The 14,822-nt window shown below is 36.5% G+C and overlaps 1 protein-coding gene across 4 annotated transcripts in view; it reads right to left on the bottom strand.

Moving 5' to 3' along the window:
• The window catches only part of LOC150100873 (protein IMPACT-A-like), a 172,672-nt gene that overhangs the window by 41,795 nt on the left and 116,055 nt on the right, over positions 1 to 14,822 (bottom strand). For all 4 annotated transcript variants that reach the window (XR_016549170.1, XM_090401689.1, XM_090401688.1 and 1 more), the window contains exon 8: positions 13,328 to 13,401. Coding sequence is in view for 3 of the 4 variants with exons in the window: in XM_090401689.1 (XP_090257815.1) it covers positions 13,328 to 13,401 (74 nt within the window). In the remaining variant the exon portion in view is untranslated. The remainder of the gene's footprint in view (positions 1 to 13,327; positions 13,402 to 14,822) is intronic.

Genomic DNA, 14,822 nt, shown 5'->3' with positions numbered 1-14,822 from the left:
TGTGTGAAATGCTCTCACAGACTTCCACTCCTACCCATTGTTTTGCCGATGATATGCAGTTCATTCCTCCGTTTCATTTGACAAACCTTGTAGTGCTCAAATATTAGAATCCTCAAGATCTACCATTACTATCAGGGACCTGAACTCATATTTCCTAGCTATATCCCAGTGGGGCAAGGAAAACCTTGTAAACTTCAATGCCACCAAAACTCATTCCTGTTTAACCTCTCACAAGAAAGAGCTTGCATCCTGCTCCCTTACCTTCAGTAATACTGAGATATCCAAACATGATCAGATTTCTATTCTTGGACTGACCTGCATCTTTGACCTTTCTTGATACAACTAATTTCAACTATAGCTTCTAAGGCCACCAAAAAACTTGGTGTACTTTTTCACACAAGACACTACTTAACACCCTCACAGCTGCTAACTCTATACAAAGCCCAAATCCATCCAGCCATGGAATATTGCTCCCATATTTGGGGTGGTGGATTCTATTTCTTGTAAGAACTCTAGCTGAGTGAAATGGTTGTAAGGAGGACTGCCTTAAATAATGTCAGGATAATGATAACTTGGTCAAGACACTGCAATGCATAAAGCAAAAAGAAATTACTGCATTTACTGTGTGAAATTCAGTTTGGCAAGTAGTGTGTGTTGAAGAGTGGGAACAATATTAAAGATGTATGATTTATGAGATGTATGAGACTGAGAGGATTCAATCTTCTTCAGTGTAGTAGCAAAGATGATCTGTCTGATAGCCATGATTTTGTGTGTGTGTTTATGAATATAAATGAAAGCTGGGTGTGGAGAGAGAAATGGAATTGCTGAGAATGCAGACAGAAAGAGTGAAGATTATGTTGAGGTAGGTGAATGAAGATATGAGGATAGTGAGGTTGGCTAGTGTTAAAAGAACAGGAGTATATGTATCAGAGAATGGCATCAGAGAGCAAGGGAGAGAGAGGAAGGAGAGACAGGGGAAAAGTGGAAATTGCAGAAAGTCGAGAGAGGGTGTAGAAGCATAGAATAGAGAGATGAGAGGGAGAAGGAAGAGTGGGAGAGAAAGAAGAGATTGGAAGTTGTAAGAGTCAGGGATGCCACTGAGAGAAGGATGAATGAATCTGTTCAGAGCATCATGTATGGAGATTAGGGATTGGGGCAAATACCTGAGAGGTAGTGTGAATTGTGTAACGTGAAATTGGGAGTTGATGTTAGAGATGGAGCAGCAGAAATGTGTCTGGGGAAAGACAAGGAGTGTGTTGCCCCAGTATGATAATGCACAGTAGAGGAGAAAAGAGACAAATGAGATGATAGCAAGAACGTGTAGGAAAAGAGGTCTAGAATATGTGGATGCATGGAGTTTAAGGATAGAAGAGCTATATGCAAGAGATGAATTACATTTGAAAGCAGAGGGGCACAGGCATTTGGAGAGACTGTTGTTTTCTGTGCAGGTCAGTCAGTGTATCAAGGCAGGAAAGCTTGCCCAGAAAACAACAGCCTGGAATGTAGCATAGATGGCCTCATGTGGCTTCAGAAATGAAAGGATGTACACTATATTACAGAGACAGGGTAAGTAAGAGGGAGTAATAATGACTATAAGAATATTGGCAATGCACTGGTTTGTCTGTATACAAATGCTAGGAGCATTAGAAATAAAGGGAATGAGTTTGTGGCATTGACTGACTCAATCTGTCCAAATGGTGTTGGTATCAGTGAAACATGGTTAACTGAGGAGAATGTTCTAACAGGGTTAGAAATCGAAGGTACATCATATTTTAGCAGGATATGGAGATTAAACATGGAGTGTTATTCATGATAAGAGATGAATTGTGCCTTCTCAGAGTGAAGAATCACAGTAGAGATAACACTAATGGCTTTGTGAGTATATGGTGTAGACAGATATTTATAGATGATGAGATGTATCTCATCATCTATAATATGCATCTCATCTATATAGATATATAGATGAGATGCATATTTCCTGCTCATTGTATAAGCAGGAAATGATTAGGCAAATTAGTCTGGCAAGTGCAAAGCGAGTGATCATTATGGGAGACTTCAACTACAGCAATATAAACTGTTTTAGGCAGCATGTGGTGTGGGGGGGGGGGGAGAGAAACATGATGATCAAGAGTTTTGGATTTGGTCATAGCATTAGAGGATCTGGTTGTGACTGAGATGTCATACTTGCTTCATTGGTGAAAGTGACCATGTAGTCCTGACTTGGAGGATAATAAGCACAGGTATCAAAACAAAGAATTTATGTGGAATTATAGGGCAGGCAACTATCATAGACTTGCAGTAGTGCAATGGATGAAAGAATTTGAAGGAAGAGGAATCATTAGTGCATGGGAGATAGTGAAGAAAAAGTTGTTGACAGCAATGGCAGATTATATACTTCGAGTGAAGAAGATAAAGCAATTTGGAGTAAATGGATGACGAGAGAAATAAAAGGAGAATCTTAGAAGAAAAAGATATTATGGAAGACATATAAAGAGAGAGAGGTGGAATCAGTTGATGAGAAATATAGGGCTAAGGCTAGGAAAGTGACTGGTATTATAAGGAGAGAAAAATTAGAATATGAGGGGAGAGTGGTGCTGCAATCCAAGGAGAATCCCAAGGAGTTTTTTGCTATACGAAAAAGTAAGAGGAAAAATGATAGAAGACAGATTACTTTGATGGAAGGATATTGGAATTGGGGTGACCAAAGCAGACGACATAGTTGAACTATTTAATGATCACTTTATTAGAGTGTTTTATCCTGGTACAGCAAACTATATTCCTAGAATGATGAGTGATGAAGTGTTAGAAGTGAAGGAAGAGGCTGTATTCCAAATACAAAATATGCTAAATGTTAATAAGGCAGGATCTAGATATAATTTCACCATGTGTTTTATGGGAATGTGTTATGGAACTAACTGAGCCATTAATGTGGCTATTTAATGAATGTCTTGCAATGGGACAGGTTCCTGGAGAGTGGAAGGAGGTAAGATAGTACCATTGTAAAGGTGGCAGTAGAATGGAGGTATCACACTATACATCTGTTTATTTCTTCTGTAGTTGTTAAGATTTTGGAGAAATTGGTAAAACTCTTATACAGAATTGGAAGTTAAGGGCAATATTATTTATGCAGGCCAGCATTATATATGATATCTTTCTTTTTTTTTTTTGTAGGTTTTCTATTAGTTCCATTTTAGTGACCATCATCTCCAAAACTTTTTCACTTCTCTTCTAGATACATGAGATCTTCAACTCTTTTGTATGTCCACATCTCAAAAGCATCAATCCTTTTATTGTCTTCCTTGTTTGTTGCTATGTTTCTCTACAGAGAAAAGTAGATCAAATAAAGGAGTAAATTATTCTTAATCTAGTTTTTTTTTTTGTTTGTTTATTTCACTTGATGTTAGTATATTCTTCATTCCATCAAAGATTGATTTTGTAATTTCTATTCTTCTCCTAATTTTATATTTGATTTGTTCTATAATTTGGTTTTCAACTTTGATTTTTAACTTTGAGGTATACTTTTTTCTACTTACTCTTATGACTTTATTATTTTTTTTTCCGGATTTAATGTAAGGCCATATTTTTTTACTCTATTTATTTGCCATATTTTTTTACTCTATTTATTTGCCATATTTATTTGCTCTATTAAAATTTGGTTATTTAGGTGGAAAGCTGAAACAATGATATTGTAAAGTTTTTAGAAGGTTTTATTGCCTTGTTTTAGAAGATAGTCCCCAGCTTCAAAGTAATTTTGCAGTAAGCATCAGATCTTTGCTTGGTGTTTCCTCAAGGCCTTGGATAGCAATTGCTGTCATCAGCACAGATAAACTTTGGACAAGCTGTTGGAGGGATGTTGCTTGTGTACAGGTTGAACAGAGCTGGATCATGGACAGATCTTTGTGGCAATCCATCCTGTAGGATAATATTCTGCTTTTTTTTGTGAATTCAGACGAACCTTTATTTTCCTATTGGAAAATAAAGGTTTGTCTAAATTCTAAGTTCACCATTTTTTCTAGTAATTTTAAAGTTTTTTTTGGCAGTTGATTATTTTAGCTGTTTTATACAGTAAACCTTTCTTCCATATGGTGTCATAAGCCAATGTTAGGTCTATGAAGACAGTACTCTGTTTTTGAACCCTTTTGGTATCCAGCCTCTATGTGGATTGTAAGAGCTAGGACCTGGTCGCAGTAGTTTCTGCCTGGTCTAAACTCAGCCTGTTTAAAGATTGCTTATATTTTTGGAGAAGTCCTAGAGAGGATAATCCTTTTAAAAAGTATATAAAGGCCAAGGAGAGTAAGTAAGCCTGGAAGGAGGCCATCAATGCCAGGAGATTTACCTTGTTTTAGTTGGTTGGAGGACTGTATCAATTTCATCTAGAGTTACTGGATTCAAGTTTGCTGTAAATGTAGGACATCATAATTTAAAAAAAAAAAAAAAAAAAAAAATCAGCTAACACCTTTTATTCCTATAGGGAGTTAGATAGGGCTAAAACGAGGCTGTTTTAGCCCTATCTTACTTTTGGAGACTGAGAGGGCAGTTCAATCTCCACTGGTAACCAATCAGAGATAGGTGGCTCAAGACTATCACCAATTATGCATGCCCTTGGTGAAGAGAGGCAAATGACAAGTGCTGCCATCTCATGGTCCCTAATACCAACACTATGTTTACTGTCTGAAAATAGTGTGGGTTCTATGGTCGATTTTCTTGAGTTTACAGGAGGAATAACCTGAGTTTCTTTCCGGTTAGTCTGATTAACTAATATCAGAATAAAGTCCAGTTTTAGTCTGATTAACTAATATCAGAATAAAGTCCAGTTTTAGTCTGATTAACTAAAATAATCAGACATGCCAGAGATCGAGTAACTTGAGAACCACTCAGAAAGATTTTGAGTTTGGCTTTTTGTGCTAAAATTTTTGCGATACTGTTAGGGTTTACTTTTCCTTTAGTTCTGTTTGGAGTACTGGTGCCTCCCAGTTGACAGAGCAGTGACCACGCCTTGCAACTTGATTTGGCAAAGTTGAGGTTTTTCATTTTTTCATGCCAGTGAGCTCTTATACTGACATCCAAGGACCAAAAGAGGGCAGAAGCAGTCTCTGGATGGTTCTGTTGGCTATGTATGTGGTGAAGAGGTGGAAAAATATGCTTTAGGTTTGGATCTTTTAAGTATGTCTGGGGAGAGAAAAGAGAAAATTCTAGAACAAGAAATAGATTGCATATCTAATTATAAGAATAGGCTAGGTGGTAATTTATTATGTCTATACACAAATGCCAGGAGCATGAGAAACAAAGGGGTTGAGTTCGTTGCTTTACTGAATATGATGTGGCCTAAGATTGTTAGCATTAGTGAAACCTGGCTATCAAAAAGATATGGTAAGTGGGATTGAGTGTAATGGGTATACTATTTTTAGAATAACAGAAGAGATAGGAGAGGAGGAGTGCTACTAATGATATCAGATGACTTAAGTCAGTTAGGGTAGAAATACAAGAAAACAATTATGGTAACAATGTTCCATGTAGAGGTAAGTTTGAGTCTATCTAGTGTGAAGTGGTGGCTAACAGAATGAAATATATGGTGGTGGTGGGGGGGTTGCTACAGACCTAGAAGTTCAATTGCAGGGAATGAGGAATTAACAATTTAGCCTTATGGTTACCAAATGAATGATCATTATGGGGGACTTTAATTTTCCAAACATTGACTGGGTAGAAGAGAAATCTCATGATAAGAAAGAACAGGAATTTATTGAATTGTTGCGAGACAACTTTCTCAAGCAGCATGTGAAAGAAGGAACACAAGGTCAAAGAGCGTTGGACTTGACAGAGCCCCCTTCTAACTCATAGTGTTAGAAGGGGGCTCTGTCAAGAATATGGCTATTTTACCACCAACTGGTGACAGTGATCATGCTGTACTTTCTTGGGAAGTATCTAATTGTATTGATGCTCCGATTAAAACAGGTTACATGCTGAACTACAAAGCCAGAAATTATGATCAACTTAGGAGAATACTATCTTTGGTCCCATGGTATCAGTTACTGACTGGGAAAAATGTCAGCAATGCATGGGAACTCTGAAAAAGTGCTTAAATGAGGCGGTATCTGAATGTATCCCTAGTGTTCGAAGAATAAATAGGTTGGGAGTGAAATGGATGTCCAACCTTATTAAGCAAGAAGTCCACAAGAAGAAGATGATGTTCTTTCCACATCATCTTCTTCTTGTGGACTTCTTGAGTGAGAGGAATCATGAAACATATAAAGCTCAAGCCAGAAAAGTAACGAGTATTGTGAGGAAAGCTAAATTGGAGTGTGAGAAGAAATTGGCCATGCAAGCTAAAGGCAATCCAAAAGAATTTTATCGTTATGCCACAAGTAAAAGAAAGAATGAATGTGGAAGAATAACTTTATTGAATGCAGATGGTACTCAAGTGTCAGAAGCTAATGAGATTGTTCAATTAATGAGTGCTCTCTTTGCTATGTTATATCAACCAGGTGCATGTAACATGGTGCACAGTGTTACTGCTACAATGGATGAAAAGTTAGAGATTCATGAAAATGAGGTTAAAGAGCTGTTGCATAACCTGGATAAGAATTTGTCTATAGGGACAGATGGAATAGCAGCCCATTTGCTACAGGAATGTTCAGCTGAATTGCCTATGCCTTTCACATGTTTATATAACTTGAGTCTCAGCTAAGGAATGATACCACAAGAATGGAATATATGATAGTTCCATTGTATAAGGGTGGTGCAAAAACTGATGTGTTTAACTACTGACTTATCAGCATCTCTGGTGTGGTAGGAAGATTTTAGAGAAGTTGGTAAGAACTAGCATACAGAAATGGGTAGACAAACATGCTACACTCTGCACGGAACAGCATGGGTTTACTGAAGGAAGGTCATGTTTTAGCAATTGGCTCATATTTTATAACAATGTTATGGCCGAGTTGGATAAAAGGTATGGATACACTATGATAATGTTGGATTTTTCTAAGGCATTTGATAAGATAAAATGGAAGGCTGAATGGCTGTTGCATAAACTGGAAAATATGGGATTGGAATATAAACTCTTGACCTGGATCAGGGGATGGTTGACAGACAGATATCAAAAGGTGGTATAAGGTAACCGATGTTGTACCTCAGGGTTCAGTCCTTGGGCCATTATTGTTCAATCTATACATTAATGACATCAAGAAGGATCTAACATCAGATGTGAAATTGTTTGTCGATGATGCGAAGATAGGCAGGGCAATCAGGGATGCTACTTTTATTCAGCAATTACAAAATGATTTGAATGATTTGAATAGACTGGAAATTTGGGCAAACGAAAATGGCTGTCAATTTAATGTTAGTAAGTGTAAAGTTATGCAGTTTGGTGTGATTAGAGTTCCAGCGGCATATTATATAAGCAGGGTTATGCTACAAGAAACTGAAGAAGCAAGGGATTTGGCATATTGGTGGATAGGAATTTAAAGTTCAAAAGTCACATAGCAAAAGTTGCAAATACAACTTAGAGAATAATTGCAATGTTGAAGCGAACTTGGACATTTAAGGATAAGGAAGTCATTTTGCCTCTTTATAAGGCTTTGATAAAGCCATACCTGGATTACTGTGTGCAGATTTGGTCTTCCAGGTTCCAAGGGAATAAAGAAGCTGTGGATTATGGGATTTAGATTATGAGGACAGATTGCGAGTATGTGGATTGCAGACTCTGGTTAACAGGAGAAAGAGGGATAATATGATAGAGGTCTATAAACTTTTTGAATGGTGTTATAGGATATCAACTGATGAAATTTTTTGTTGTATGGAAGGTGTGGAGAGAACATGGGGGGGGGGGGGCATCCATAGAAGTTAAATTTATTTGCAGTCAAGAAAGGGGTAAGAGCTAGGTTTTTCTCCTAGAGAGCAGTGAGTGGAATAATTTGCCCTTAGGGGTAGTGAATGTATCTAGTGTGAATGAATTTAAGGGAAGGCATAATAGCTGGTTTGGGTGATTTATAGCCTCCCTTGATGAGTTCCTGAAGGTTTTAATTAATAATACTTTCCCAAGAAGAATACTACTTTCAGTTGACCAGCATGATGTGTAGATTTTTCTGAATCCTCTCAGGATGTGTTTCTTGCCAGATGCTATGAGAAGTTTAATGAATCTTACACAGTTATCGACTGTAGGTGGAATTGTGTTGATGTTATTTTCAATGAATTCAGAATTTTGACCAGTTTGCTTTCCTGAGATTTAACTGAGTATTGGGAAGCTGTTTATTCTGGGGAATATAAGTCTGTTAAACTGTGAATGAAACTATGTTGTGTATTTTGTTTTTTTTATTCACATTTAACATTGCTTATTATATATTAATCATGACTTGTATAAAAGTTATTTATTACTCCTTATTTAAGAATTATTATTTAAGTATTTATTCTGAACTTAATCAGCTATTAATTTATTAAACAATAATATGTGTATAATTTATTATAACTTATATATATATTATAACGTGAATATTATTATAGTTATCTGTATACAAAATGAAAGAGTTGATTAAGTAGCTCTAATATTCTATTTATTGTGTTTTTATTAACTCATGTAGTGGTATAGCCTTATGTAACATTAACGAAAATGCTTACATTTATTTGTTGTCATGGAAACGCATGAAGTAAACGAGCGCGAGTGGAACAGAGCATGAGCTGGGAGAATAATAATAAAAAAAAAAAACTAAATAAAAAGTAAGGAAAGAGTGGAGACGGAATTTTTGAAGTGAAAGGAAGCAAGGGTATAAACTAGAGAAGTGGAAGTAAATGAAAGGTTCTCAAGGGCAGAAGTTAAAGGAATAATATTTATATGCGAGCAAAGACGAAGTGAATCTTATCATTAGCTGAAGGTGAGGTCAGCAGTAATAATAAAAAGAAATTAATGGCGTATTCGGATAATATAAAAAGCTGGACATTCAGTGAAGGATTCTGAATAAACCCAGTTGGTCTAGAATTACGACTTATTTCTAATTTGCCCTAAGGAGAACTGCACAGTGTTTAATTGTTTAATGAGTGATAACAAGGATAATTAAAATACCCTACAGTTGATGTCTAGAGTTCTGAAGCGCGATTAATAGTGTTTTAGTTATAACTATGGATAAGTCTTATAGATGTGTTCTTAAGTGAAATAAATATATTTTAAAAGTATACTCACAATGTAATTGATGTACTAGGAACTAATTCTGGTAAGGACTATTATATTGAATTATTTCAATGCATGAAGAATTGAGTGTTAATTACGCTATGTTTAACCTAACTTTAACTGTGGAAATTCTTCGAAATTGAGAATTGAAGATAAGAATTGCTTGAGAGATATTTACAGCTATTAGTGCCTGCGATATTTTTGAGCTTATAGCATGACTGAGAAATGTGTGGAAGCTGATTAGATAGGAAGTTCTATTATGTTTAATTAAGTGTAGGAACTTCGTGACTCAGAAACTGAGAAAGTGTATGTGAAGGTTTGGAAGACTGAACTAATGTGATTGACATGACCTAATGTTTAACTTGATTCTATTGTTTAAAATTAGAAGTAAAATTTATGTATGTGTTATATAGCTTATATTAAATGTTTCATTGTTAATCTAATTATTGTATAATATTGTAAATTCAGGCAAATGAATTTATTTGCCTGAATTCCTTTTTATTGCACCGTTCACAAAAATTCGAATCTTGCGGGAATCCCAGGTAGAAAACAAATACTTCGGCCAGAATGAATGAGGAGACTGCTAACTAACTTTGAATTGATCCTACTGTTTTATATAGACTTATAATTAGGCAGGGTCTGTACTGGCTATGGGAAAAAGAAAGCAATACTGGATAGGCAAGAGGTCAGAGGAGTTCCTTCCATATCAGTGGTGAAGCAGAAGTCAAGGGTTGTCTATGATCCCATCTTCCAGATTTGAAGGTTTCAGACTGCTTGCTGTCATAGAGGAGGTGGAGGCTGTTTGTTAACATCCAGTCTGTCGGTTGTAGGGCTGGGTTGTTGTCATTATTGTATCTCCATAATGTACATGGGTATGTTAAAGGTCATGTTTTACCAACTTATGTATTATAACTTATGTATTAGAGCAATTATAATAAGGTGAGAAATGTATTGGAGAAGGGAGATGAATATATAGTGAAAAATGTACATTTACAAAAGGTTTTTGATAGACTACCACACAACAAGCTGGTAAATAAATTAAAATGGATGAGACTGGATAACAGCTTAATGAGTTGGATCGGTGACTGGTTATCAGATAGGTATCAGAAAGTTGTGTATGCGGGGGGGGGGGGGGTATCCTGAAAGAGGAAAGTCACTGGTGGTGTGCAGGGGTCATATTGGGGTCCCTGTTGTTCATTTTGTACATTAATGATATTAGAAAAGGTTTAAGTTGTGATATGCAGCTGTTTGCAGATAATGCAAAATTGGAGAGAAAATGTAGAGTCATGCAGATGTTATGACCTTACAAGAAGTCTTGAATACATTGTATGAATGGGCAGGTAAGTGGAACTATTAGTTCATTGCTTTGTATATGGTGGTCTATCAAAAGCTTTTGATAGACCACCATATACAATGCACTCTGTTATATACTTTACTGCTTCATTGATAGGCATTTGACTGATGGTATCAGCATTAAATTTTGAAAGTGGGAAAAAATGTTCCAATCAGACTAGTCTATTTTTCACATGGACATCCATGTAGGTGAACATTGTGCAAAGAACAAGGAAGTAAATGCTTCCATATATGTTCTCTTCGATGTCCAATGTGAGCAGTGAATGAATGGAAGGGGGGGGCAGATTTTAAGATGAATTGCAGAATATGAGTGGGTAGGCATATGGAAGAAAGTATCGAGTCTATTATTCAAAAGGGAGAAATCATTATTGTCAAGGAGTCTTTCAATGATTTGACCTCATCTATTTATGTTGGCACTACCCCATAGAGTATTGTGACCATTCAAGTCACCCATCAGAAGATTGGTCCAGGCAGTTGAAAGATAAGGTTATCAAGATTGAGTTCATTTAACTCAGCACTTGATGGTAATAAATTGAACATGCTGTAATAAGAAATTCCACAGATAGGTGAATTGTCACTACTTCCAGAGCAGTATTAACTTGGACATGGAAAGGCATATGACTGCCCACTAGGATAGCTACTCCTTCACGAGCAGGATCACCTCCAGTTCTATCCTTGCATACAACAGTGAACTTCCTTAAGGTAGGGTCTTCATATGTTTTTTCATACAGACAGAAACAGAAATGTTTGTGTTTCTGCAGTAACTCCACATTCCAAAGACCACTGACCACCTTTGTGAATCTTCTCTAGACCCTTTCCAACATATCTAAATCTATACACAATAATCCATATAAGGCCTGATCAAGGCCTTATACAATGACATCATAACCTCTCTATTTCTGCATGTCAGGGTCCTCTGCATCACTGTCATTATTTGATGTGAAGTCATCACAACTTATGTAATGTGGCCTCTGAATTTCAGTTCCTTATCCATAATTACTCCTAGATCTCTCATCTCTTCTACTTTTTTTAAAGTTTCCCCACAAGTGTACTTTGCATCCCATTGTTGCTTACCAAATTTCAAAACCTTACACTTTGCAACTTAACTGATAGTTCTACTTACCTGCCCATTCATGCAATCTATTCAAGTCCTCCTGTAAGGCCATAACTTCTGCTTGACTCTGCACATTTTTTGCCCTTGCATCATCTGCATATCACTAGTTAAATCCATCTCAATATCATTAATACACTAACTGAACAACAATGGTCCAAAACTGACACCTGTATAACACCACTAGTGACCTTCCTCTTTCGGGATACTGCACCCATATACAACTTTCTGATACCTATCTGACAGCCAATCACTGATCCAACTCAGAAGTCTGTTATCCAATCCCAATCTTGATAGACTGCCACAGTTTGTCATGTGGCAGTATATCAAAAGCTTTTGCAAAATCCAAGTACACCACTGTATATACATCTTCTCTGTCCTTTGTCACCTTGTTATAGTACATAAGTTAGTAACACATGATCTCCCTTTAAAAACCCATGCTGATAACCACAGAGAATACTGCTGTTATCAACCCAGTCCTGTATCCTACTTCTCAGCAATCCTTCCAGTGCTTTCACTACAACTCCAGATATATAGATTGGCCTATAATTTGAAGCTACAGCCTTATTACCACCTTATGTGGTGGAAATATTTTACCCTCCTTCCACTCCCTGAGAACCTGTGCTGCTGTAAGACTCTTATTAAACAAGCATGTCAATTCCCTTAAGATGTGTGGTGATATGTCATCAAATCCTATCACCCTTATTGACATCGAGGTTATTTATTTCTTCAAATATCTCCTGCTCACTCACAATTAAGACATACTCTCCTATATCCTCTATACTTATGTTCCTCATTATTCTACCCAGATGCCCCACAGAGGCCTTACAAGAAAACTTAAATACCTTGCATAAATGGACAGGGTAAGTGGAACTAATAGTTTAATGTTGCAAAGTGTAAGGTTTTGAAATTTGGTAAGCAATGATGGAATGCAAAGTATACACCTGGTGGAGAAACTTTAAAGGAGGTAGAGGAGATGAGAGATCTAGGAGTGGTGTGGTGAACAAGGGATCTGAAATCAGGGGCCACATTGCAGAAGGTGTGAAGTCATCACATCGGATAATGGCAATGATGCAGAGGACCTTGACGTGAAGAAATAAAAAGTTATGGTTAAATTGTATAAGGCCTTATCAAGCCTCATATGGATTACTGTGCACAGATTTGGTCACCAGGTTTTCATGGTGATGAGGGTATGTTAGAAAGGGTGCAGAGAAGTTCACTTCTCTGTAACTGTGGTAAATGGTCTTTGGAATGTGGAGGGTTTGGACAGATTGAAAGAATGTCAATGACAAAGTCTTGTAAAAAGGAGGAGCAAGAGGAGGATGTGATTGAGACATAAGCTGGTCATGGGTTATTACCATGTTAACATGCAAGCAATTTTTAATAGAATGGAAGAGGAGAGAACAAGAAGCCATCCCTGGAAACTGGATAAGGAGGTGTGAGCAAAGGTGTGAGGAGAAGGTTCTTTGCATGAAGAGTGGTTGGTGAGTGGAATGCATTGTCTGAGTGTATTGCGAATGTAGACCCACTGAATCAGTTTAAGGCATGGTTGGATAAGCTTTGCATGTGATAGTATGTAATTCCCAAGAAGGGTCTCTGACTCCATGGAGGTCATATGTTAATAATAATAATAATAAATAATAATTAAAGATTCAGGGAAAAAAAATGGGTTCTTAAATTAAATATACATTGAAATTATCTCATACCTGTATGCAGATATGTTATGTGTTGCAGCAGATATTTTACGATTCTCCATTAGCCTAGCCATCACTTGTTTGACCTGTGTGTGTGTGTATATATACAAAGATATAATGAAAAAATGAAAACATTTTGTTTTACTTTAATAACAATTTTTCAAAACATTAATGAAGCAAATAGCTTTTAACAATACATATCTCAGAAAAAGTCAGAAAAGAAATTCTAAGAAAGATACTGTCTAAAAATATATTCCTAAGCCACAGCATAAAACTCAGTTAATATAGATTACATAGATTTCAGCAAAAAACTTTATTTCTAACCAAAGTTTGTAAGGAAAACATTAAAATTTCATGTAATTCTTTGTGAGGCTAAAGAGATCCTGATGTCGCACAATTTGCTTTTGATTCAGTGTTATTATTAAAAACAAATCACTTGACTGCTTGTCATCACACAAGATTTCTTTCACTATTATAATTTTAAGCTGCAGCTACTACTACTGTGATCTGTTTGAGAGAGCATCAGTTCCATTCTTTCAGAGTGGGAGAATGGTGTGTAGCACTTATTGTGTGTGTATATTATTGAAAGTCATTTGTGTTACAACAGCAGCTTTTGAGTAGAAATAACTTGCATTGTTATGAGGAAAGTAAAAAAAAAAAAATGTACGAAAATGTAAAGAAGAATGTTGGAACAGAGTTTGTACTGAGAGTAATCACTCATTAGTATATAATAAGTCAGCTCAGGCATGGAGAACCATCAGGTGCATGAGAACATCAAACCATGGATCACATTCAGTGAGGTTAATATCTATGCAACCTGAATAAGTCATTTTAAGGTCCTCCTTTGAGGGTATAGAAGCAGGTAGATCCATTTTTGGAAGGTGAGATGCAAGATGCCTTGGCAAGGTCATATAATGGGAAGGCAGCAGGCCAAGGAGGAGCACCCATGGAATTGTGGAAGTATGGAGGTAATCAGCTGATAAAAATAATAACAAGAATGTTCAATCAAGTTCTAGAAGGAGATGTAATTCCCAATAAGTAGTCATTATCATATATATATATCCCATCTTTAAAATGGGTAATAAAAATGATCCTTCAAATTACAGAGGCATTAGTATGGTCTCTTTGACTAAGTTGTTAAGTAAAATTATAACTTCAAGGTTAGAGAAGAATATTGCCTTTTGAATGTCAGAAGAACAGACTGGCTTTACTGCTGGAAAATCTTGTACTGATAATATTTTCATCATAAGACAGATCATAGAAAAAAGAATTACCAAAAGGCAGGAAACGCACTTGATTTTTGCAGACCTTGAAAAGGCCTATGATTCAGTTTCCATTAGCACAGACTCTGGGATTCAATGAAAAAGATGAATGTGAGCGAGTCAATCATCAGTTTGATTAAGAGAATATATAGAAGGTGGAGAGCAGCTGTTAAGTGTGGAGGAATCCCAACAACTGAGTTTGTAACATCTAATGGTCTGAGACAAGGATGTGGAATGTCACTAAT

The sequence above is a fragment of the Typopeltis vanoorti genome, chromosome 12 (genome assembly GCF_054136105.1).
Source record: "Typopeltis vanoorti isolate ZY-2024b chromosome 12, IOZ_Tvanoo_1.0, whole genome shotgun sequence".
Taxonomy (NCBI): domain Eukaryota; kingdom Metazoa; phylum Arthropoda; class Arachnida; order Uropygi; family Thelyphonidae; genus Typopeltis; species Typopeltis vanoorti.
This window is presented reverse-complemented; position numbering and strand designations above follow the sequence as displayed.